The 26,359-nt window shown below is 36.4% G+C and overlaps 1 protein-coding gene across 5 annotated transcripts in view; it reads left to right on the top strand.

Annotated features, from left to right (window-relative positions):
- The window catches only part of GSK3B (glycogen synthase kinase 3 beta), a 283,540-nt gene that overhangs the window by 45,209 nt on the left and 211,972 nt on the right, over positions 1-26,359 (top strand). The window contains exon 1 of one of the 5 annotated variants that reach the window (XM_077118223.1): positions 14,326-14,413. The exons of the other annotated variants lie outside the window; for them this stretch is intronic. Within the exon in view, the coding sequence (XP_076974338.1) occupies positions 14,341-14,413 (73 nt within the window). The 5' untranslated portion in view covers positions 14,326-14,340. Of the gene's footprint in view, positions 1-14,325; positions 14,414-26,359 lie in introns of those variants that run through there. 5 annotated transcript variants of the gene reach the window in all.

Raw genomic sequence — 26,359 nt, forward strand, 5'->3', positions numbered from 1 at the left:
TTTTTTTTTTCTTACTCTAGGCCTTATATATTCTAGGGAAATGAATATGGTATTAATCTTAAGAATAAACAACACACTTGGACTAGTTTCTATCATTATGACGCCTTCCTGCAAAAGCACTTTAACATAAAGGAGTTAAATGACTGACCTGTATATAATCATCATTTAAAGAGAATAAAGTATAAAATACTGAGTACTTAACTGCATTTTGTGTACTAGTTATATTTTCTAAAGTCAATAAATAGAATTAAATAGCTTAAGACTAAAGGTTATATGTATAAGATGGTGGTGAAAACAGGATTGTTGTGCTTTATAAAACATTGCTTTCCTTTGCAAAAGGATGTATTGCATACTTTTAAAATGGTTTCTTATTTTAAATTATGTTTGAGTTATCTTTACGATAAGAGTATGAATTCCTTAAGTTAATGAGCCTTCAATTCTTCAGTATGTGACACAGAACTTACTTCTGGATAGAGAAGCATTTGTTCCTTAATTGCTGTGGATAGCTATTATTTTAAAAGTATTCTTACTCTTCTTCATCTTGCCATTTGCTCCTTTCTTTAAGAGAGTGGATGGAAGGAGCTATTTAAAATAAACCTAGGAAATGTTTGCCTATTTTTAGAGTTAGGACAGGAGGCTAAACAAGGGTTCTTTAGTATAACACCCTGGATAAAAGCTAAGCAGTAATTTGTTTTCTTCAAGTAATTGTTAGTGAATAATGGGTATTTCTGTACTTCCCTGTAGTCAACATTTCTATTGTTTGTTTAGGAAACAAAATATTGGGATATGGTTTTACTATAGTGTCAGTTAAAAAGTTTGGGTTTTGCATATAAAGCAGATTTGATTTTTAGGTTAATTCTGTTTCTATGGTAATTAGACTTGTAAACATGTTTAACAGTGATTCTAAAACTTTTATTGTAACATACTGTTATTTTGATCTTTGTGTAATTAGCTTCTGTCCTAAAAGTGCTGTGTATCAAAGTTTTTTTAAATTAATATTTGTTCTTAATTATTTGGGAATTAAATGCAGAAGCTCTTTCCCTTAGGATAATTTAACAGGTGATATTCTGAGGGTAATTTTAATCACAGTAACAACAACAAAAACAAGTGATGGCGTTTGTTTAACAAAATAGATCTAAATGAGGAAATCTGAATTATCAAAATAAAATAGTATTTATATATTTTTGCTGTATATAAAAGCCTAAGACTTTTTCTTTGGGCAAGTTGTGTCTGATACCATTTTCATTCATTTAACATATTATAGAGCGTCACTGAGCTATGTACTGTGTGGAATACAAAGACTTTAAAACATATATTCGTTTCATGATAAAACAGTTCAGCAAACTAAGAATACAAAGGAACTTCTTCAGTCTGATAAACGGCATCTACAGAAAAACCCACCGCTAACATCATACTTAATGCTTTCCCTTAAGATCAGAAACAAGAAAGAAATGTCCACTCTCATCACTGCTATTCAGCGCTGTACTGGAGCTTTTAGCCTGGGCAGTTAGGCAAGGAAATGAAATAAAAATCATCCAGATAGTAAGAAAAAAATAAAACTATTTGTACTTGCAGATGATGTAATCTTTTATATAGGAAATTAGAAGGATCCACTAAAAAACACTAGAGCTAATAAATGAGTTCACTAAGGTTGCAATATCAGTGTATAAAAACTGAATGGATTTTTTTTTTTTTTTAGCTCAGATGCAGCTTCATTCAGTGTTTTAACATGATTACTTTACAATTAGGTATTATTGTGCTGTCAATTTTTGAGTTTTTGTATCTAGTCCTGTTGCACAGTCTGTATCCCTTCAGCTCCAATTACCCATTATCTTACCCTGTTTCTAACTCGTGCTGGACTCTGTTGCCAATGACATATTCCAAGTTTATTCTCGAATGTCCGTTCACATCAGTGGGACCATACAGTATTTGTCCTTTAGTTTTTGGCTAGACTCATTCAGCATAATGTTCTCTAGGTCCATCCATGTTATTACATGCTTCATAAGTTTATCCTGTCTTAAAGCTGCATAATATTCCATCGTATGTATATACCGCAGTTTGTTTAGCCATTCTTCTGTTGATGGACATTTTGGCTGTTTCCATCTCTTTGCAATTGTAAATAATGCTGCTATAAACATTGGTGTGCAAATGTCCGTTTGTGTCTTTGCCCTTAAGTCCTTTGAGTAGATACCCAGCAATGGTATTGCTGGGTCGTATGGCAATTCTATATTCAGCTTTTTGAGGAACCGCCAAACTGCCTTCCACAGTGGTTGCACCGTTTGACATTCCCACCAACAGTGGATAAGTGTGCCTCTTTCTCCGCATCCTCTCCAGCACTTGTCATTTTCTGTTTTGTTGATAATGGCCATTCTGGTGGGTGTGAGATGATATCTCATTGTGGTTTTGATTTGCATTTCTCTAATGGCCAGGGACATTGAGCATCTCATGTGCCTTTTGGCCATTTGTATTTCCTCTTCTGAGAGGTGTCTGTTCAAGTCTTTTTCCCATTTTGTAATTGGGTTGGCTGTCTTTTTGTTGTTGAGTTGAACAATCTCTTTATAAATTCTGGATACTAGACCTTTATCTGATATGTCATTTCCAAATACTGTCTCCCATTGTGTAGGCTGTCTTTCTACTTTCTTGATGAAGTTCTTTGATGCACAAAAGTGTTTAATTTTGAGGAGTTCCCATTTATTTATTTCCTTCTTCAGTGCTCTTGCTTTAGGTTTAAGGTCCATAAAACCGCCTTCAATTGTAAGTTTCATAAGATATCTCCCTACATTTTCCTCTAACTGTTTTATGGTCTTAGATCTAATGTTTAGATCTTTGATCCATTTTGAGTTAACTTTTGTATAGGGTGTGAGATATGGGTCTTCTTTCATTCTTTTGCGTATGGATATCCGGTTCTCTAGGCACCATTTATTGAACAGACTGTTCTGTCCCAGGTGAGTTGGCTTGACTGCCTTATCAAAGATCAAATGTCCATAGATGAGAGGGTCTATATCTGAGCACTCTATTCGATTCCATTGGTCGATATATCTATCTTTATGCCAATACCATGCTGTTTTGACCACTGTGGCTTCATAATATGCCTTAAAGTCAGGCAGCGCGAGACCTCCAGCTTCGTTTTTTTTCCTCAAGATGTTTTTAGCAATTCGGGGCACCCTGCCCTTCCAGATAAATTTGCTTATTGGTTTTTCTATTTCTGAACAATAAGTTGTTGGGATTTTGATTGGTATTGCATTGAATCTGTAAATCAATTTAGGTAGGATTGACATCTTAACTATATTTAGTCTTCCAATCCATGAACACGGTATGCCCTTCCATCTATTTATGTCTTCTGTGATTTCTTTTAACAGTTTTTTGTAGTTTCCTTTATATAGGTTTTTTGTCTCTTTAGTTAAATTTATTCCTAGGTATTTTATTCTTTTAGTTGCAATTGTAAATGGGATTCGTTTCTTGATTTCCCCCTCAGCTTGTTCATTACTAGTGTATAGAAATGCTACAGATTTTTGAATGTTGATCTTGCAACCTGCTACTTTGCTGTACTCATTTATTAGCTGTAGTAGTTTTGTTGTGGATTTTTCCGGGTGTTCGACGTATAGGATCATATCGTCTGCAAACAGTGATAGTTTTACTTCTTCCTTTCCAATTTTGATGCCTTGTATTTCTTTTTCTTGTCTAATTGCTCTGGCTAGAACCTCCAACACAATGTTGAATAATAGTGGTGATAGTGAACATCCTTGTCTTGTTCCTGATCTTAGGGGGAAAGTTTTCAATTTTTCCCCATTGAGGATCATATTAGCTGTGGATTTTTCATATATTCCCTCTGTCATTTAAGGAAATTCCCTTGAATTCCTATCTTTTGAAGTGTTTTCAACAGGAAAGGATGTTTAATCTTGTCAGATGCCTTCTCTGCATCAATTGAGAGGATCATGTGATTTTTCTGCTTTGATTTGTTGATATGGTGTATTACATTAATTGATTTTCTTATGTTGAACCATCCTTGCATACCTGGGATGAATCCTACTTGGTCATGATGTATAATTCTTTTAATGTGTTTCTGGATTCGATTTGCTAGAATTTTACTGAGGATTTTTGCATCTATATTCATTAGAGAGATTGGTCTGTAGTTTTCTTTTTTTGTAATATCTTTGCCTTGTTTTGGTATGAGGGTGATGTTGGCTTCATGGAATGAATTAGGTAGTTTTCCCTCCACTTAGATTTTTTTGAAGAGTTTGAGGAGAGTTGGTACTAATTCTTTCTGGAATGTTTGGTAGAATTCACATGTGAAGCCATCTGGTCCTGGACTTTTCTTTTTAGGAAGCTTTTGAATGACTAATTCAATTTCTTTACTTGTGATTGGTTTGTTGAGGTCATCTATTTCTTCTTGAGTCAAAGTTGGTTGTTCATGTCTTCCCAGGAACCTGTCCATTTCATCTAAATTGTTGTATTTATTAGCGTAAAGTTGTTCATAGTATCCCGTTATTACCTCCTTTATTTCTGTGAGGTCAGTAGTTATGTCTCCTCTTCCATTTCTGATCTTATTTATTTGCATCCTCTCTCTTCTTCTTTTTGTCAATCTTGCTAAGGGCCCATCAATCTTATTGATTTTCTCATAGAACCAACATCTGGTCTTATTGATTTTCTCTATTGTTTTCATGTTTTCAATTTCATTTATTTCTGCTCTAATCTTTGTTATTTCTTTCCTTTTGCTTGCTTTGGAATTAGTTTGCTGTTATTTCTCCAGTTCTTCCAAGTGGACAGTTAATTCCTGCATTTTTGCCTTTTCTTCTTTTCTGATATAGTCATTTAGGGCAATAAATTTCCCTCTTAGCACTGCCTTTGCTGCGTCCCATAAGTTTTGATATGTTGTGTTTTCATTTTCATTCGCCTCGAGGTATTTACTAATTTCTCTTGCAGTTTCTTTTGTGACCCACTTGTTGTTTAAGAGTGTGTTGTTGAGCCTCCATGTATTTGTGAATTTTCTGGCACTCCGCCTATTATTGATTTCCAACTTCATTCCTTTATGATCCGAGAAAGTGTTGTGTATGATTTCAATCTTTTAAAATTTGTTAAGACTTGCTTTGTGACCCAGCATATGGTCTATCTTTGAGAATGATCCATGAGCACTTGAAAAAAGGTGTATCCTGCTTTGTGGGATGTAATGTCCTATAAATGTCTGTTAAGTCTAGCTCATTTATAGTAATATTCAGATTCTCTATTTCTTTATTGATCCTCTGTCTAGATGTTCTGTCCATTGATGAGAGTGGTGAATTGAAGTCTCCAACTATTATGGTATATGTGTCTATTTCCCTTTTCAGTGTTTTCAGTGTATCCCTCACATATTTTGGGGCATTCTGGTTCGGTGCGTAAATATTTATGATTGTTATGTCTTCTTGTTTAATTGTTCCTTTTATTAGTATATAGTGTCCTTCTTTGTCTCTTTTAACTGTTTTACATTTGAAGTCTAATTTGTTGGATATTAGTATAGCCACTCCTGCTCTTTTCTGGTTGTTATTTGCATGAAATATCTTTTCCCAACCTTTCACTTTCAACCTATGTTTATCTTTGGGTCTAAGATGTGTTTCCTGTAGACAGCATATAGAAGAATCCTGTTTTTAAATCCATTCTGCCAGTCTATGTCTTTTGATTGGGGAATTCAGTCCATTAACATTTAGTGTTATTACTGTTTGGATAATATTTTCCTCTACCATTTTGCCTTTTGTATTATATATATCATATCTGACTTTCCTTCTTTCTACACTCTTCTCCATACCTCTCTCTTCTGTCTTTTCGGTTCTGACTCTAGTGCTCCCTTTAGTATTTCTTGCAGAGCTGGTCTCTTGGTCACAAATTCTCTCAGTGACTTTTTGTCTGAGAATGTTTTAATTTCTCCCTCATTTTTGAAGGACAATTTTGCTGGATATAGGAGTCTTGGTTGGCAGTTTTTCTCTTTTAGTAATTTAAATATATCATCCCACTGTCTTCTAGCTTCCATGGTTTCTGCTGAGAAATCTACACATAGTCTTATTGGGTTTCCCTTGTATGTGATGGATTATTTTTCTCTTGCTGCTTTCAAGATCCTCTCTTTCTCTTTGACCTCTGACATTCTAATTAGTAAGTGTCTTGGAGAACGCCTATTTGGATCTAATCTCTTTGGGGTGCGCTGCACTTCTTGGATCTGTAATTTTAGGTCTTTCATAAAAGTTGGGAAGTTTTCAGTGATAATTTCTTCCATTATTTTTTCTCCTCCTTTTCCCTTCTCTTCTCCTTCTGGGACACCCACAACACGTATGTTTGTGCAGTTCATATTGTCCTTGAGTTCCCTGATCCCCTGTTCAAATTTTTCCATTCTTTTCCGGATAGTTTCTGTTTCTTTTTGGAATTCAGATGTTCCATCCTCCAAATCACTAATTCTATCTTCTGTCTCTTTAAATCTATCATTGTAGGTATCCATTGTTTTTCCCATCTTTTCTACTTTATCGTTCACTTCCATAAGCTCTGTGATTTGTTTTTTCAGTTTTTCTATTTCTTCGTTTTGTTCAGCCCATTACTTCTTCATGTCCTCCCTCAATTTATCGATTTCGTTTTTGAAGAGGTTTTCCATTTCTGTTCGTATATTCAGCATTTGTTGTCTAAGCTCCTGTATTTCATTTGATCTATTGGTTTGTTCCTTTGACTGGGCCATATTTTCAATTTTCTGAGCGTGATCCGTTATCTTCTGCTGGCGTCTGGGTCTTTAGTCAGTATTCCCTGGGTGTTGGACCCAACAGGTTGAAAGTTTTTCCTGTGAAATCTCTGGGTTCTGTTTTTTTATCCTGCCCAGTAGGTGGCGCTCGTGACACACATTTGTCTGCGGGTCCCAGCAGTAAAGGTGCTGTGTGTCCTTTAACTTTGGAAAACTCTCGCCGTGGGTGAGGTTCGCCAGCCGAAGCGGCTTGGAAGAGTGCCAGCCTGCCCGGGGGTCCGAACGCGGGAAGGGTCGCCGGCTGCCGCAGCCCGGGAGAGCATCCGTCCGAATTTCCTAGTCAGCTCAGGGCACCAAGCGTGGCGGGAGGGTGCCAGCTGCCGCAGCCCGGGACAGTGCACCGTTCCCAGCCGGACCGGGGAGTCACGTGTTTCGAAGGGACCCCCCCGGTCACCATTCTCCGCGTTCTGGGGATTTCCAATCCAATTCTCTCAGTTGGTCCGGGGGGCCTCGCGTGGTGGGGGTGCCAGCCGCCGCGGTTTGAGGGGACCGCCTGCCAATTCTGCCAGCTGGCCCAGGAAGGAGGAAGGGAGGGACTCCGGCCGCTTGCTGCCCCGCCTGGGTAAGCCCCCGCCCCTCGGCAATCTCATCGGAGCTGGTTCTCCCAGGCAGTCAGCCGTTTCAGGATGGGGTATGCTGTCTTTTTGATCTCTGTCGTGGCTCTGGGAGCTGTTCTGTATTGTTTCTACTCCCCTAGTAGCTGTTCTGGAGGAGAAAAGGTGAGGGTGGCAAGTCTGTCGAGGACGGTGGCAGAGAAGCTGGTGAAGGCGGAAGAAGGTATGGTGGTGGTTGGAGAGCCGCTGGAGTAGGAGGAGAAAGGGAAGGATAAGATGGCGGATGGAGCGCCGCCAGAGCAGAAGGGGAAAGAGAAGGGCAAGATGGCAGCAGGAGCGCCGCCGGCGGAGAAAGAGGAAGAGGAGGGCTAGATGGCGGCGGGAGCGCCGGCGGAGAAAGTGGAAGAGGAGGGCTGGATGGCGGCGGGAGCGCCACCGGCGGAGAAAGAGGAAAAGGATGGCTGGATGGCGGCGGAAGCGCTGGCGGAGAAAGGGGAAGAGAAGGGCTGGATGACAGCAGGAGCGCCAGCGGAGAAAGAGGGAGAGGAGGGCTGGATGGCGCCGGCGGAGAAAGAGGGAGAGGAGGGCTGGATGGCTGCGGGAGCGCCACCGGCAGAGATAGAGGGAGAGGAGGGCTGGATGGCGGCGGGAGTGCCGCCGGCGTAGAAAGAGGAGGAGGAGGGCTCACTGAATGGATTTTTATTCAGTAGTAATGAACAAACCAAAAATGAAGTAAAAAGAAACTTGTGAAATTAATTTTAGGAATATATTTTGGTTAACCCTTTATATGAAAAATATGGTTTGAACATATACTCTATATAGAAGTTATTGAGATAATTTTACTCTTTTTTTCTGCAAAAAACTATCTCTTCGAAATGTGATACATGTTTTACACTTCCAGCACATCTCAGTTCAGACTAGCCGTAGTCACTGGTTGTTAGCATTGGACGGCTCAAGCAGAAATAGTGTGAACACAGAAAGAGGAATAATCTCTTTAGTACAAAATGGTTAGGAAAGGTCAGAGAGATGAGACTTGAGTTTATTTTGCTCATTTATTCATTCATTTATTGATTCAGTTATTTATCCAACCAGTTTTTGAGCTCTTACTCTATATAAAATTGTAGTTAAAAATGCAGACATATCTTCTCATGGACAAACCATTGACAATTAATTATACAATTATATTGCTTAAGAAGTAATTAGTAGAAAGAATATAAGTTTAAAGTTACATGTTCCAAAGATGTTGATAATTGTATTTGTGGGAATGAAAGTGAGTGAGATATGGTGAGTCCCATTTCCAACGTTGTACTTGTTGTCAAGTGTTTAATAGTAGTTTCCTTCTTCTCCTTTAACCCTCTACCCATCTACCCCAATGTTGAATGAATGAATGGGGGGCTTGGTGAAAAGAGACTTAGAAAGTAGCACAGTCAGGTATCAGTCAGAAATCAGTCTGAGTACCCAGTGAATGAGCAGTTGTTCGTTTATCCTCAGCCCTATTTAACGAGAAACCCTGAAGTTAGGTTTGTACTACTACTATTAAAATCTACTTAACCAATGTAAAATAGGTTTCTGAGGGTTGACTGAAGAATCAGCTTTTTCTAGAAATGTTTATCTGAGTTTCATTCCAAATAACTGTTTTAATAGTGGAAATTTGAAACAGCTAAATTACTGCTTTTCTCCTGCTTGTTAAGGTAAGAGAATGTTTTAGAATAATTTTGATGAGTATTGAAATAAAAATTATTTTCTGATATAACTTTTGCAAAATTCCAGACCTCCTATTGCATTTCTGAGTACTCTTTTTTTAAAAAAAGTTTTTATTGTATAATATAATATATACAAAGTAAAGAAAGAAGAAAGTAGTAGTTTTCAGAGCATTCTTCAACAAGTAGTTTACAGGACAGATCCCAGAGTTTGTCATGGGCTACCATACCATCCTGTTAGATTTTTCCTTCTACCTGCTCCAGAATATAGGCAACTAGAAGAAATAAATATTTTTATCATTGCAATCTACTTTTTAAATCTTTTTTGTGAAGAATAACATATACAAAAAAGCAATAAATTTCAAAGCACAGCACAACAAAATTAGTTGTAGAACAGATTTCAGAGTTTGGTATGGGTTTCAATTCCACAATTTTAGGTTTTCTGAGAACTCTTTCTTATTGGACATCTAGATTTGTTCTCTTTATTGATACCATACACAGTGTTTTAATGATTAGTTGTATAATATGAAACCACTCATTTGTTCCTATTTTCTCATTACTTTGGTCAGGTCCCTAGAAAGGAAAATACAAAGTGTGGGACTTTGATGTTGTTTCTGCTTGATGTTGTTTTTGCTTTTGCTGCTTTTAAGAAAAACTGTTTTTTGTTAAAACTAGATTTCTTATATTTGAGCATATTTGTGAGCATCATACATATGATTTGGGTATAACATTATTCTATAGACAGCAGTTGGTTTGTATATGGAGTTGCAAACACTACAGTAACGTATTCTTATAGATACTGTTCAACTCATGTTGAGAACTGCTTGCTGGAGAGCTAAATTTCTTTGCGCTTGTTCTAGTAGATACTTTTTCCTTTCCTCTGGCAAATACTTCTTCTCTGTTCACTGCCTTTTCTTTTCTACCATTCATTGCTTGATATTTGGAATAATTTTAAGGTTCTTGATGCCTTAAAATGTATTGCCAATTGAATTCCGGAAAGTTTTGTTAGTTTATGCTTTCACTCTCAGCATTTGATGGTACCATTTGTACTGTTTCCTTAACCTTGGGTGTTCACTTTTAATGTTTTAATATATATTTATTTGCTTGGTGACATAAGGAGGTATATTTGGGCTTGCGGTGTGGAAGATGATTTAAGTGCTTCCTTTCTGAACCTGTAATTGAGTAAAAATTGAAAGGCAGAAACTATAAAACCTAGTGTTTGAAATTTATCACCTTGGCTTGGCTGCTGTGGAATAATGTATACTCATAACTGAAGAGACATAAATTCATATTATTTAGCCTTTTCAGTTTGCAAATAAGGAAACTTAGGCCTAGAATGGATATTCCTTGACTTCCCCAGTGTATAATAAGCTTCATTACTAGTCTTTTGGTTTTCCCACAGATTTTTAATACATTCTGTAGGAATTAAAAAGTGGGGTTATAAACCGAAAATAAAATATTACTGGCATTTATATTTACCTATGTTGTTACTCTCATTTGCGATTTTTATTCCTTCTTATGACTTTAATCTTAAGTCTGTTGTCCTTTCCTTTCAACCTGCAGAGCTTTTAAAGTCTCTTGTAGGATCCTTATAGTGGTGATGAATTCCCTCAACTTTTGTTTATTTGGAATGTCTAAATCCCTCCCTCTTTTTTTTTTAATAGTAACATGCACTTAATAAAATTAAAAATCAGGCAATGGTCTGACAATAAAAAGGCTGCTTATGGAATACTGGTAAACTTTACTTACAAGATGTTAAATCCTTAGAACCAAGGTTTTCCCCAGAAACAGATTAATGGAAACATCATTTATTTGCTTTTCAGACTTGATATTTGCTGTGGGAAGGTGTTTTTACACAAATACTAAATTTAAAAACAAGAAAACGTTTAGGATACTATTAATTTCTTTTATTCTGGTAATCCACATGTTAACATTTAGTGATCCTGAATAGAAAAGTGAGAAAATGCAGCAATTTGTCAGGAAGTCAATCCTGCCAATTTTAGGGATCTGCTGTGCACACCAAATTCTTAATCCCTGTGAGGATCGTGAGAGGCACAGAACCAAAGCCAAAGAATGCACTAATTCAAGGTTTTTTTTTGTTCCTGTCGTCAGATTCCAGACTAGACCCAAATGAATTGCAAGGATGAACAAATGAGAGCCCTGTCTGTTTAAAACTTCTTCAATTTTTTGAAAGCAAAAGCAATTACAAGAAAAGAAAACAGTTCATTCAGAGAGGAATTGTATGTGTTTACAGGTGTCTTCATGTGACCCTTCTCCAAGTTTAACCACCAAGGACTTTGAGAGTTGGCAGGTCTGAGTAATCCTGGTGACTCTTCTTTTCACTATTTCAGAACCTGAGCTAAAAAAAAAATGCATCAGCTGACTGTGACAGCACAGGGTGGCAGGGCTGAAGACCCAGTTTTCTTTTCCCAGGCTAGTAGAGGGTAAAGAACTGTGATTCCAAAACTAAATGAGGCAGACCAGAGACTCCATCCTTACCTGATAGCTTCAGGCCAAAGCAAGGAAGTATCACGGAAAGCATTGGGTGATGGTGATACAGGAAAGGACTTCAGAAGGAGGAAGGAAGAAGCAGCACCCTTTGATAAAGAGATAGGGGGTGAGGAGTATGGGGAAAGCCCTGAAAGAATTCCTCACCAAAGGCCAGTTTCAGAGGGGAACAGAGGGGTTTGCAGTCTATTTTTCTGCTAAAGTTGGTGATAGTGGAGAGTGAGGAAAGGGCAGTGGCTTGGAAAGGGGTAGTCATTTAAGACAAAAAGAACCCCCCCCTCGGGGGGGGGGTTACAGATGAAGCACCTACACATACCCAGCAGTAGTCCTACAGGCTGACCTGAAACCTTCACTTCTTTACTGATAAGCCACCAAATCTGAAATGCTGTTGCAGGGAGAGAAGGAAGAAGGAATGCAGGGGGAGGGGAAGGCGGGAAGGCAAGAAGGCAAAGACCTCAGGCCTTTAACAGCAGCAAGGTGATTGTGCTGCTTTTCACAGTTGAATTAGATGTTCCCCACTGGTTATGATGGTGATAATTTAAATATACCTCTTGATCCCAGAAGTTGAACCCTGTGAACTGTGGTTACACGTAAACAGTATGATTTGTTATAGCACAACTTCTATATTTCAAATGGGCAAAAAAGAAGTATCATTTACAATAACTTAAGGTAAAATGCCTTTGAATGGGAGTTTCCTTTTTAGTACTTTTAGGTCTACAAAATGTGTCTAGAAAATTTACTACTGTGGAAAAAGAAGACTGCTTAACTCTAACCGGGGTTAGGGGAAGGCCTCTGGTTTTTCTTTTTTGATTACTTGCTAAAACACTGTCCTCAAGTGGCTGAGCGAATTTCATATTTTTTTTAGATGCCAAAGTACTTGCAGGAAAACTTTGATGCTGTATGAATTCTGCCATTTTGCTAGCAGTGATATGATTCTTGGGTTCTGACCACTCCATTAGAACTAGTAACTCCATACTAATTTTTGTTACAGATATAACAAAGCAGAGTGACTCTGGGTATTTAGGTCCACATTTTATTTTAAGACTTATGTTTGGTTTTCGTAATTTGTTCTTGGAGACCCAGTAATCATCCCCCTCTGTCTTGTATTATATCTTTGTCATCTTCTAGACCCCAGCTACCTATGCCATCTCCTACTCCTTTCTGACCTTCTTTGAGTTTTTCCAGCAGTCAGAAATTGCAAGGGACTTCTGCTTTTGAGCCTGTGGTGGCTGCCATCTTGCATCACTCTCACTCTTCCCCTTCCACTTTGAATGACACTTTTGCAGGGTGTAGAATTCTTGGTTGATGTTTTAGTTTCCTAGGCTGCTCAGAGCAATACAATGAAATGGTTTGACACTAAACAATGGGAATTTATTTGTTTACAATTACAGTATAGGAAAATGTCTAAATCAAGGCATCATCAAAGTGATGCTTTCTTCCCAAATACCAGCTTTTGGCAACCCTAGGCTCTTCTGCCACATGGTAAGGCACATAGTAGTGTCTGCTGGTCTCTCCCTTCTCTTCTGTTTAGTTGATTTTAGCTTTTTCTGTGGCTTTCTCTCTTTCTCTATTCATTCCGTTAATAAAGAACTCCAGTAATAGGATTTAAGAACCATCCTGAATGATGGCTAACTGAAGTAGCGTCATCAAAGGATCCTAGTTACATTGGGATTATACCCACAGGATTAGCTTTAAGAACATGTTTTTCTGGGGCACACCACAGTTGGCATTTATTACTTTCAACTTTTTAAGTATGTTATCCCACTGCTTTCTCATCTCCATAGTTTTTGGTGAGAAATCAGCACTTAAATTTATTGAGGCTCTCTTGTATGTGATGTGTTGCTTTTCTCTTGGTGGCTTTCAAAATTCTCTCTTTATCTGTGGCATTCTGCAGCTTGATTGTAATGTGTACTGATGTGGGTCTGTTTGGATTTACCAATTTGGAGTTCGTTGAGTAGGCACTCAACAAACTGAGATGTGGTCATGTCTTTTGTTAAATTTGAGAAGTTTTCAGCCATTCTTTCTTTGAATATTCTCTGTTCTTTTTTTTCTCTTTCTTTTGGGATTCCCACAATATGTATATTGATATACTTAAGAAACCCATAGATTCCGGGCTCTGTTCACTTTTCTTTTTTTTACTTTTCAAACTGAAATATTTCAATTGTCTTATCTTCAAGTTCACTAATTTTTTCTGCTGTTGGATCCCTCTAGGGAACTTTTAAATTTCTGTTACTGTGGTCATCAGTATTGTTTTGATCTCTTTTCATAACTTCCATCTCACCATTGATATTCTATTTGTATCTTTTGTTTTCCTGATTTCCTGTAGTTCTTTGTCCATGTTTTCCTTTAGTTTGCTGAGCATATTTAGGAGTTTTTTTAAAAGCTTTTGTCTGTTATATCCCAGATCTTGTCCTCCTCATTGATGATTTTTTAAAACTTTTTTATTTATTAATTAAAAAAATTAACAACAAACAAAAATATTAACATATCATTCCATTCTACATATATAATCAGTAATTCTTAATATCATCACATAGTTGCATATTCATTATTTCTTAGAACATTTGCATCGAAATAGGAAAAGAAATAAAAAGACAACAGAAAAAAAAGATTATACATACCATACCCTTTACCCCTCACTTTCATTGATCACTAGCATTTCAAACTAAATTTATTTTAACATTTGTTCCCCCTACGATTTATTTTTATTCCATATGTTCTACTCGTCTGTTGATATGGTAGATAAAAGGAGCATCAGACACAAGGTTTTCACATCACACAGTCACATTGTGAAAGCTATATCATTGTTCAATCATCATCAAGTACCATGGCTACTGGAACACAGCTCTACATTTTCAGGCAGTTCCCTCCAGCCTCTCCACTACATCTTGAACAACAAGGTGATATCTACTTAATGCATAAGAATAACCTCCAGGATAACCTCTTGACTCTGTTTGGAATCTCTCAGCCATTGACACTTAGTCTCATTTCACTCTTCCCCCTTTTGGTTGAAAAGGTTCTCTCAATCCCTTGATGTTAATTCTCAGCTCATTCTAGGGTTTTTTCAATCCTTTGATGCTGAATTTCAGCTCATTCCAGGATCTCTGTCCCACATTGCCAGGAAGGTCCACACCCCTGGGAGTCATGTCCCATGCAGAGAGGGGGAGGGTGGTGAGACTGCTCGTTGTGTTGGCTGGAGAGAGAGGTCACATCTGAGCAACAAAAGAGGCTCTCTTGGGGGTAGCTCTTAGGCCTAGATTTTAAGTAGACTTGACCTATCCGTTATGGGATTAAGTTTCATAAAAACAAACCCTAAGACTGGGGGCTCAGCCTATAGCTTTGGTTGTCCACACTGCTTGTGAGAATATCAAGAATTCAACTTGGGGAAGTTGAATTTCTCCCTGTTCTCAACATTCCCCGAAGGGGGCTTTGCAAATACTTTTCCACTCACTGATCAAATCACTCTGGGATTCATCAGGACACTCAATGATTTCTAATGGTTCTATCTTTTGTTTTGCCTGGGCCATCTCTTTGTAAGGCATCTTCTGCTTTGTAAACTTTTGTTGCAACCTGGTCATTTTGATATTTTGGTGTGTTATTGCTGGAATTTAAAGTCTGTTCCTTAAACTTAAATCTAGCTAGTGTTCTGTGAGTTTTCCTTGAATGCCAGGCACTTAATTGAAAAAAAAAATGGAAGGAAGAAAATAAAACACCTTTCTCAATCTTTGCAGATTGACTTCTGTTAATGCTCCTCTTCACAGCTTACCCGTACAGTGCATTTAGAGAATAGCTCTAGGCCAAGCATAAAAAATCCTTTCTGCAAGTGTGTATTGCTTTGAGCATGTGCATGTGGCTCTAGGAATTCCCCCATTTACATGCTTCCAAATGTCTTCTCTTCCCTGTAAAACTGTCTTCTCACAGTTGCAAGTACTGCACTTATATCCTGTAGACGGCAGTCCCTTACTGTAGGCAGCATGGCTTGACTGCTCTTCTACAGCATTCTGTAAGAGGGCTCTATAACTCCTTCTACACTCAGGAAAGGTTCTAGGTTGGTGAGTTTCTTAGACTGTTACAAGACAGATGGGGCTACATGTAGATGCTCCCAGTATGAACACAGGGTTACTCTACTCCCTCAGGAAACAGGACCACAGATCTCCCCTAGGAGCTTGGGCTGGCTCCCTGTTGAACCGCTGAGTGGTGGGGAGGAGCCAGCCCAGGGCAAAGTGAGATTTTACTGCTTTTTAAGTAGCCCTTTTCTTTATTTGATGCTCTCCCTGTTCCTGTTCTTGAACTGTTTTCTGGAGCATTGAGAAAGATATTTCTGCCAGTTCTTGCTGATTTTTCAAAGTTTCTCTGCCAGGCTACTTTTGGAGTCTATTTTGTTGGCAAGATGATCTGGAATATTTACTTTCCTGAGAAGTTGAATAATTGAAGTGAAATAGTCTTTTTAAAATTTTGAATCCAACCAGTGAAGTTTTCCAAGGTCATTTGTAAATTACGGGTCCTACTGTCTAATTGGGATAGTTTATTGCAGAAGGCTGGTGCTTTATATGCTTTGATGGATATGCTGATAAATTATCAAAGTGGAAATATATATTTTAACCAAAATGTTTCCTTTATTCTTTTTCTAACCTCTCTTCTATTCTCAGGATTTTTAAATTGTCCGATAGAGCCTAATCAATGCCATCAATATGAGAGAATACTTAGAAAATAGATAGAATATGCATAGCATAAACATGTGAGTATTATTATTTATAAAGCCTCATAGACAAAATTTGTTTAAAATACAAGTGCTTTAAATGTAGGATTGAATTTCTTTTTCTCTGTCTTCCTCTCATTTTAACTGGAAATCACTTTTCCATTGCTTTTCTTTTTTTTAAATGAATATCTGATTCAGTGCTTCTGCAGCTTGTGGTGGTATGACATAAGTAGGAATTTAGTAGTCAGCTGTCATTTTTAGTGGACTTGTGCTGGTCCTGTCCTGGTCTATAATTAGGTCATGTAGGGAACAGTAGGAGATGACAAAAACTTTTTTTAAAGGGCAGGGTTACCTATGTAGGTGTTTCCCAAGCATTTAGGTTCTATTTCAGGAGAAAGTGTTTCCTACAGTTAAGTCTTTCTAGGCTTCTGACACAAAGTACTGAGTCATCAGTGTGGAAGTTGTTCTGCCCTAGTATGGGATGCCCCAGTGAACTCTTCAATGACCTATTAGTAAGAGGGTCAGCCGTACTTCTTACGCAGTGGATATGGAGCCAAGTCCTTATTATTAGCTCCACTGTGAACATAAAAATGTGCCAGTACAGAGCCCAGGTAATATCTTTTCCAGCAGAGCTTTATGGGAGAAATGCTAAGTAGTCTGCTTTGTAAATTGACCTCTTTTTCATAAAGAGATGGGCCTAAGGCTTGCCCTGTTTGGATGGATTAATGAGTTCTCTGAAATCCGCTTTTTGTGGGGAGAGTGTTGGAGAATGATAAGCTAGTTTTTAGAGGGAAGAAGAGAGGAACAAATATAAAAACCAGAATGGATTTGATTCTCTGTAATTAGAATCAGTTGGGACAATGATATCTAATATATTTTTCCCTTAGTCAAGTTCCTTGTTAAATTAACTATAAAGTAACATCATTACTCTTGTAATTATAAATCTAAACTAAAAATCAATTAATTACTATTTGAAATTATGTAGTATCACTTGCAGAAATGGAAATGTCAGAACTCTTCATTATTACCTGACTGTTTTATTTACCGTAGTTAACTTTAAAAGACACCTGTAAAGCTGTTAGGGGTTACTCTGTTTCCATTTCAATAAATTGACAAGTTAAACATATATTAGGTGTTTTTTTTTTTTTCTTACAGGTCGTGGAGAAAAACCTTAGCCTATAAACAGATTGTGTTCTAAAAGTTCATCAGTTGTTTTAAAACTTAGAACATATTTTCCCATTGTTTAGGTTCCCTATCCTACAAAAGTCTAATAGCCATAATTAGCTCAGATATGTACATATTTACACTAGCAAATGATAGGAGATATGTTGTTGTAGGAACAGTAATTAAAACTAAAAATCCCCTAAGAATTAGCTTTGAAAATTTCTCCTGAATGCTGGTATTTTTTGATAAAGGGATTTAATTAGAGAGAGAATAAAGGGGACAGAGATTTGTACAGGAGGCTGACAGGTCTTTCTGGGCCTTTATAGATTGGTGACATTGCAACTTTTGACTTTGCTTTTTCTTGATGCTGGTACAGCAGAAATGCTGTCCTGTTACCAGCTGTGTGTTTAAGATGGATCCCTTGCTCTGTAATAGAATGAAGAGAATAGGTAAAGAAAAAGGGGAGTTTCCTCAGAAAACTGGGAAAGATTTGAAAGAACAAGAGAAGGGAGTTGTAACCTTGAGGGTGATTTAATTGACATATTCACATAAGAATAAAGGAGTGGTGGAAGAGTATAACATGGGAATGATTCCTGATGGGGGAGAGAGAAGGTGATGAGAAGAAAGTTTTTTGGATTTGAATTTCCTGTGCTAGTCAGTAAGTGGGGCTGGGTATGTTTGAACCTGTTTGGAACTGGGAATGGAGAGTGGTATGCTCCTTTGGTATTTATATATAAATGTATTTCAGAGTTGGTTTTTCATGACTTGGAACAGCAATGCCACCACCTGAAATATTTAACTTTATATTGGGATATTTTGAATTTCGATATTGTTATTAAGAAAGTATACTGCTATCTTTGAATTAAAAAAAATTGTAGTTTAGCCAAATCAACAAGAGATTTCAGAAGCTATTATGTAATGGTGAGGGATTTTTGTCTTCCCATATTCCTCTCTTTTGTTTATCGATTAGAAAAAAATCATGTTTTCTTGCTTTTAGTCTTGATATGTTTCTTGTTTAGAGTAAACTAAACTAGTCCCTGTGACCGCCTGTCCCTGCCCCAAGCAGGAATGTTCTTTCTGTGTCTACAAAAGTAGCAGCTGTTAAGCAGTGGATTATTACTTTGTTTTCTGATAAATCTATTCTGCTGGTAAATGTTTGCTATCAGTTCACTGATTGGATTTTCCTCAGGAGAACTCTTTTTCCTTAAGGGTACTCTAGCTCTCCTTTTATTCATATTACGTGATTTATTAAGGTGTGAGGATTCTAATTTAAATATCTGGTCATAATAGACATATTTTATGGATTCGTTTTGTGATACATATGTCTTGATTCACTTAGATTTTTTATAGACATTGGAAGGTATATACTAAACCAGGAAGCAGATGACCTAGGTTGTAGTTTTGAATATTACTGTGTAAACTTGAGTAGTTCTGCTTATCATTTGAGTTTCAGTTCCCTCCTCCCAGATTTCGTATTGTTCTGCTTCTCTCATCGGACTGTTGCCTGGATAAAGTGAGATAGATAATGGTTTTAAACATGCTTTGTAAACTATAAAATGCTCCATAAATAAATTTGTGGTGATGACTGATGATGATGATGATGATGAGTAATGATGAGGGTTGGTCCTAGGGAAAAGTATCAAATGAGTGAATTTTATCTTTATAGTCTCTTCATTTCAGTATATTCAATGACAGTCTTTTTGAGGAAGTGATTATAGAGTACTGGATCATCTTTGAAGAGGAATAAGAGATATTTATAAAAAGAGTGATTTTTAGACCTTAGGTATTTTCCAAAGGATAGTGGAAGCCTATAGGAATTTGTTTGCTTATAAATGAATAAATATTTTTTGGCCTGCTATGTACATAGGTGTACAATGGGGCTATAGCAATAAACATGCAAGTAAATGTGATTGTTGCCCTTATGGATTGGGCATTAAATATTCATTGGTGAAGCATACAGGACCAATCTAGAGCAAGCAGTAGTTTTTTGAGACAGCAAATCCCACCCTGTCCTTGCCTCTCCCCCACTATCTGAAACTTAACAGCAATTTTTAGTTTAATAACCTCCATTTAAAAATGTATGCAAATTTTTATGCTGTTGCTACGGGAAAAGCATTTTGGATTTAAGGGTGGGATAACTTTGGTGCAAATGTCAGGGGAAGGCAGGACTGAGTGAGCATTACATTGTGGAGATTTGGGTTGTTAGAAAGCAAATGAGGGTCAGAGGGATGTGTGGTAGACCGAAAATAGACTTAAATCCTTTTGAAAACTTTATGAAGCATTGATTCTGATATTATACCCACTAGGGACCAGAATAAAATATATTAGCTTTGTGATAGCTGTTTTTTAGCTATCTTCTGTGGATTTGTGACTGCTCAAGTTTGATGTTGCCAGAAATGTGAGCATTGAAACAGTGAGTCATTGTATTCATAAACGTAGTTATTTGCTTCTTGTCTTCAGTACTTTCCATTAACTCCATTTACTTTTTCCATTCATGTATAGTATATAACTCTTTCGTAATCTGGTAAACTTCCTCCTTAAGAAAAATTTAAATGTAGTGTCCACCACTTCTGTACCACAGATTGAACACTTTGTAAATCTAGGGGATAGGCATGTGTAAATTCCTAAAAGTTGAAGCTCTTTACATGCATGACACAGCCTTTTAGACTTTCATGGTAAAATAAACCTGTTTCTAAAATACATCTTGAAATCATTTCAAGTGAGGGCTTCAGACCAGATGATATATTTATTCATTTTAAATGTTTTTTTTTTTTAATTATTTAAGTTCGCTGAATTTAGGAAAAAGGAAAATGTGGTTGATCTCAGTTCATGGTTCATAAATAAAATAATATATATTAGTTTAGAGTGTTGAATACTAACGTGGTTTATTCTGGATTTTCGCTAATTGTTTGGCTTAAAGTAAAATTTGAATTTTAAATGATTAAAAATGTTGAATAAATTAAAATTAGTCAGAAGGACTGTGGATATTTTGAAGTAAAGATTTGGGTACTTAGTGGGCCTTTTGTAAAATATTTGAAATTGTGAATTTTGCTGAAAATATCAAATTGATTTTAGGACCTGAGCACTTGTATGTTATTTTTATGGCATGGCTTAAAGCAAAGTAATTCAGCAAAACACAGGTGTTAGAGTAAATGAACAGGTCTGAATCCTGTGGGTATTTTTTATTGACACAAGTTACAAAACTTTTTTTTTTTTTTTTTTACTATTTTTATTGGGAAATCTTTACACACGTACAGTCCATTCACAGTGCACAGTCAGTGGCTCACAGTATCATAACATAGTTGTGTATTCATCATCATGATAATTTTAGAACATTTGCATCACTCTTGAAAACGAATAAAAAGAAAAAGAGAAAATACTCATACATCCCATACCCCTTACCCCTCCCTCTCATTGACCACTAGTATTTTAGTGTACTGAATTTCATTTTTACTCCTTCGCCACCCCCCCATTATTTATTTATTTTTTCTTTATTTTTTAACTCATCTGTCCATATCTTGAATAAAAGGAGTATCAGGCACAAGGACCAAGCCTTTTGGAACACCTTAGGTTCTCTTATTGGTTAAATGGTTATTAGTTTTTTCCACGGTTGTTGTAAGAATTAAATGGTGTATTTTGAGTCCTTCTTAAAGTATGGTAGCTGGATCTATGTAAGAATCATTTGGGGATGCTTATTAAAAATACAGCATTTTACTTACTTACTTAGATTTTACTTATATTTTATTTACTCCTTACTTTTACTGGAGACCTACTAAGTCTGTCTCTGGGAGTAAAATTCTAAAATCTTCAGTTTTTTGTATGTCACCCCCATTGAGTGCCTACCATGAGTGGTGTTTGCAAACTATGAAAAGGTACTTAAATATAAGTAACATCTTATATATACACTGCTGTTTACTGAACTTCAGACCTCAAGAGATGTCCCCTGTGCAGTTTTTGCTGATTGCCTATTGATGTCCTAAAGAAACTAGAATTATTTGGAAAAAGATTATGAAACAGAGTGCTTCACCTATCCGTAAGTAAATAAAACGTGGCATAGGGTTATCTGTTTTGACCCCTCCTTGTTTGCAGCAAGACTTCCATTCTGTCCTTTCTATACCATATTCCCAGGGATTTGTATCTGACCAATGGCAAGTGTAGAAGAAGCAAAAGCACTGCTTATGTTTAGCATTATTCAATCCCCTAATTCTCAGTTCTCCCAGATCTTACATGATTCTTATATATGTTTAATAGCACATATTTGCTAAGCACCTGCATTGTGCTGAACCCTGTGATAATAAGCACTAGGGGAAAATGTAAACGATTCAGATAGTCTGGCTATCTGTTGTTCCTTAAGAACCTTAGTCAAGTAAGGGGCTTAGACTTTTAATAATCGTAGAACATTATGAGGTACATACAGGGAGATAAAGAGCATAGTAGGGAAGGAGGATAATGGTCTCCTTTTTATAACCACTGCTGATAATTCAGAGAAACTGTAATTTATTGAGTGCCCACTGTGTGCCATGCACTATTTTAAAGCACTTAACCTTTGTTTTTTAATCATTGCATCATTCTTATGAAGTAGCAGCTATCTCTTTTTTATAGCTATTAAGTGGTAGAATGTAGGGTTCAAACCTTGATATGACTTCAAAGCATTATGCCTCTCTCTAAGGATAAACACTTGACTGAAGTTTTTTTCTTTTCCTTTTTTAAAAGAAGAACTATTTTATATGCCTAATCATCTCATTGGCATGATGATATTTTTCCATGATTAAAAATGTGGTATTATCGTGCTAACATAGACTCCGAATCTTCCACCACCCTCTTTTCCTTTCCAAATCTAGAAGGTAAACATCTCCAAAACCAGGTACCATGTGGTTTTTCTCCATTTTGTTTTTCCTTCCTCTCCTTCTGTTACTCGTTGTTACCCTCAAAGGAAATTTAATAATTCTTTTTTCTTTGTTTTTTTATTAGACTAGCTGTAGGTATACAGAAAAATCATGCAGAAAGAACAGAGCTTTCACACACACACATCCACGTCCCCAGTTTTCCCTGTAATTATCATTTTATGTTAGTGTGGTACCTTTGTTTAGTTTTTCCCAGTTCTTTAGAATTATGTGTAGATGAATGATATCTAAAGAAAAAGGCCCTGTTAGAAAGATTTTTGTCACATCAAGGCTACACAGAAATTGCTCTGAAATGTTTACCTTGCTATTTATCATTAGGGTAGATTTGCCTGGTTCCATTGCTTGGTTGGTATTCCCTTTCTTATAGTTTCATTTGGTCCAAGGTATGAGAACACTTGCACTCTTTTGATAGAGCTGCCACGCAGAATGAGTGCCCTATTTTATGACAAGAATAAGTTGATTTTAGAATTAGTCTGATTTTGATTTTTTGGGCTTCACTTCCTTATTCTTTTTTCTTAAGTTTTTTTTTATATTGTTTTCCTGTTTCTATGCAGTATTGTTCATTTTGAGGAGAAAATCTTGCTTTAATGGATGTTCCTTAGCCAGTTGCTCAGGATAAAGAGTTGGCTGAACTTTGACTATAAACCTCAGAATTTGACAGTGGCCAGTTTTTCCCCTTCTGATATCTTGACTCAGGAAAATAAGGTCCTTTTGAGTAATTCACACAGTCATTCTTTTCATAGAGTGCTTCCTTTATTGTTTGTTAAATGTCCTTAAAAAATAGCTGTCATTTCTCGTTGTGATAGGCAGTGCTTTTTTTTCCTACTAATACTGTTATTAGGTAGAAAACTGCAGAATTTACTTGGTGTCTTCACTATAGTCCTAGGTGGTGTGTGGATTTTTCTGGGCTATTGTTGCATTGATGTTCTAATTTTATAGGAATTTTATATGAATTTATACTTTTAAAGTTTCTGTTCATTCTACATGGAGACTTGATTCTTGAACCAAAGGAGAATGTATACAGGTAGTCATTTCTTATCTAGAGCCCCATGGCAAGGTTGCTAGAGTATTTCTTGGATTGTGGCATAACTTTGCTCAGTTTGTATCAGTAGTTTGTCTTCAGCATTCTCTGGCACCTTAAGAAAAGAAACATCAAATTAAATATTGAACTCTGAGAATTACATTCATATAAAATTAGAATGTCAATGTCAGACACCTCCTAAAAAAATGAAGCCTGCTTGAAGTGGCCTTTGGTTTTTGGATGCTTGCTCTGCACTTTGGACATAGTCCATGTTAGAGGGTTACATTTGTTCCTCTCAGGATGAATTGAAGATGAGGAGTGAGTTAAATGATGCAAAAAAATGTAACCACAAGTTTTTGCTCACAGATACAACCGTATGTTTGAGAGATTGAGAACTGGACTACATGTATCACTTTGAGATATGCCTAAATTTGCTAAGATTTTTATAAAAATAGTATTCTGTCTTCAATAGCCTTCAATAGAAAGTGGTTATTTTATGGCATAGCTTCTTTCTGTTGCTTCTTGAGGAGTCCGTTATGGTTCATACATTTAAGATTTATCTATCTGTGGTAAAGAATAGGGGATTTAATTCTGTGTTCTAATTATAGTAGTAAATTCATACCATCTGAGTGAATTTGAATTGTAATAGAAAATATCAGGAGTCCTCTGGCCAGAAAGGGCCTGGAGTAGAGCTGTTCCCTGTGTCCTATAGTTATTGGATCTGAGAGACCATGGCAGTTTTTGAAGATCAATTTTATTGCCATGGTTGGTGTCATATATATTGGTGTGAGACTCACTATACCATGTATTCGCAGAAATTTAGTGTTGACCACAGTGGTGACTATTTTTGTTAAATCCAAAATTATTCCATTTCTAGTAGAAGAATGTCACAGAATAAATTGTGTGACAGAAAAGCTCACAGAATAAATAAATTTTGGATGTCATGGAATAAATTCTTAAAAAATTTTTATTTTTCATCTGTTTTTGTTTTGGGATATGTTTCAAAACCTGATGTTCCCAGAATATTTGAAAATAGCCTTTTTGCTGCTGTTAATTAAGTAATTGAGGCCTGAAGACTGTTAAAGACTGTAAAATGAAGACTGTTCATTTATTCTTTCATTTACTATACTCAGTAGCTGGTCTTTTCATGTTATGTCATCAGAAATATTATCTGCTTTTTGGGGGAAAATAGCATATGAATTTAGTCTTTGAGCAGTAGTTAGAAGGTTGTAAAATATACTAGAGGCAGTGTGAGGCAAGTGAAAACAATTCTACCATTTTATGACATTGGACAAATTAATCTCTCTATTGGTATTACTTTCCTCATTTGCAGAGTAGAAATAGCAATAATATATTCTTACATCTCTTAGAAGTATTGGATTAGATGAAACAATGAATGGGAAAGTGCTTTGTAAACAGTGAAATTTTATACAGCTGTTACTTTAATGCTCAGTCAGCGAATTACAGTGCCAATTGATGACATGCTTTCCTTGGCTTATTAGCTGCTGACTGTCCCATGCATGGTGCTACTGATCCTCATGCCAAGTCGTCTCTTGTATTATGCTGCTATTCTTTACAGCTCTGCTATTTCACATTTTTGGTGGAGCAGTCTGAAGAATGTAATGATTTCTGAACAGAAATTCCAGGATGCTTGCTCGAGGTAGAAAGCCTGACAGCCGTTGTTCCTAGTATACCTAGAAATTTCATATTAATAGGGCATATAGTCCTTTAAAGTTCTCAGCAGTTTTCTTTTACTGTTTGAGATAGAATAAAGTAAATCCTTTAATTTCTGCTACAATATTTAAAAAAATCATAGATAATTTATTTTTAAATATCAGGTATGCACACAATATTTAATTTCTGCTTAGATATTAAATGTTTTTTTCCTAGATGTATAAGAGAATGAAAGGATTAGTTCTTGTCTACATCCAGTCTCAGTTTAAATTTAGAAATTTCAAGTCTCTTTTCATAAGTATAGCATCTGTAGGAACTCTCTGTTGATCTCTCTACTCTTTTTTTTAATATTTTAACAGAATTAGCTCACTTGTGCTTTTTCCCATTTACAAATCATGATGCTGGGATAGACGATCCCACGCTTAGTAGTGGGGGGGAAGAGATGTAAATTTCTGGGTGTTGTGATGGATATTTTTCAGAGCTGCCTTTTGGACTCCTGAAACAGCTTTTTTGAAATGTGAAGGTTTTTTTTTAAGGTGCAACTTGAGGTAACAAATAGAGAAAGTCATTACTAATGTTTATGTTGCTTGAGTTTTCTTATTGGTGCAGGTATAAAGCTGTGGTTAGTGTATTCTTCATTGAAATATGCTTTAATCTATATCATAGAAAAACTTAATTTTTGGTAGTACCCCAGGCAGTTTTTGTTTTTAATTAAAATCTGTTAATTTATCGTAATTAAAAAATAATGCTTTGTTTTGTGAATTAGACCAGTGAGATTTTGCAGGTAACTTGTTCAATGGAATTATTAATTCAAAGTTCTTGAAATCTTATTTTGGAAATGCAGTTCTGACTTGGATGGTCTAGGAAAGAGGAAGATGCTGTTAGAAATCATCTGTTTTCATTTCCTTTGGGACATTTGGATTGTAAGAAAATGCGTTCAACACCTTGGACTTCTGTTTTTCTGTTTCTGAACTTTCTGGGTGTCTTTGTTTAGAATTTAAGTTCAGGAGTCTGTGATTCTGTCTTTAAGAGTGCTACAAACACAGATAAATAAATACAGGTTTACTTTGCAAATGAGGAAGAAAATAGTTTGATAGGCTTTACAGTCAATCTGAGAAGTTATAGTTAACATTACCATAGTCAGAAATGAAAATATATGGATACAGGAGTGGGGTGGGAAATTGGGAGTTAATGCTTAATGGGAACAGTTTCTATTTGGGGTGATGGAAAAGTTTTGGTAATGGTGATAATAGTAACATAACATTGTGAATGTAATTAACACCAGTGAATTCGTATTTGAGAGTGGTTAAAATGGGAAATGTTATGTTGTATATATGTTAACAACCACAATGAAATTTTTAAGAATAAATAATAAAGTGAGAAT

This window comes from Tamandua tetradactyla, chromosome 10 (genome assembly GCF_023851605.1).
Source record: "Tamandua tetradactyla isolate mTamTet1 chromosome 10, mTamTet1.pri, whole genome shotgun sequence".
NCBI classification, from domain to species: domain Eukaryota; kingdom Metazoa; phylum Chordata; class Mammalia; order Pilosa; family Myrmecophagidae; genus Tamandua; species Tamandua tetradactyla.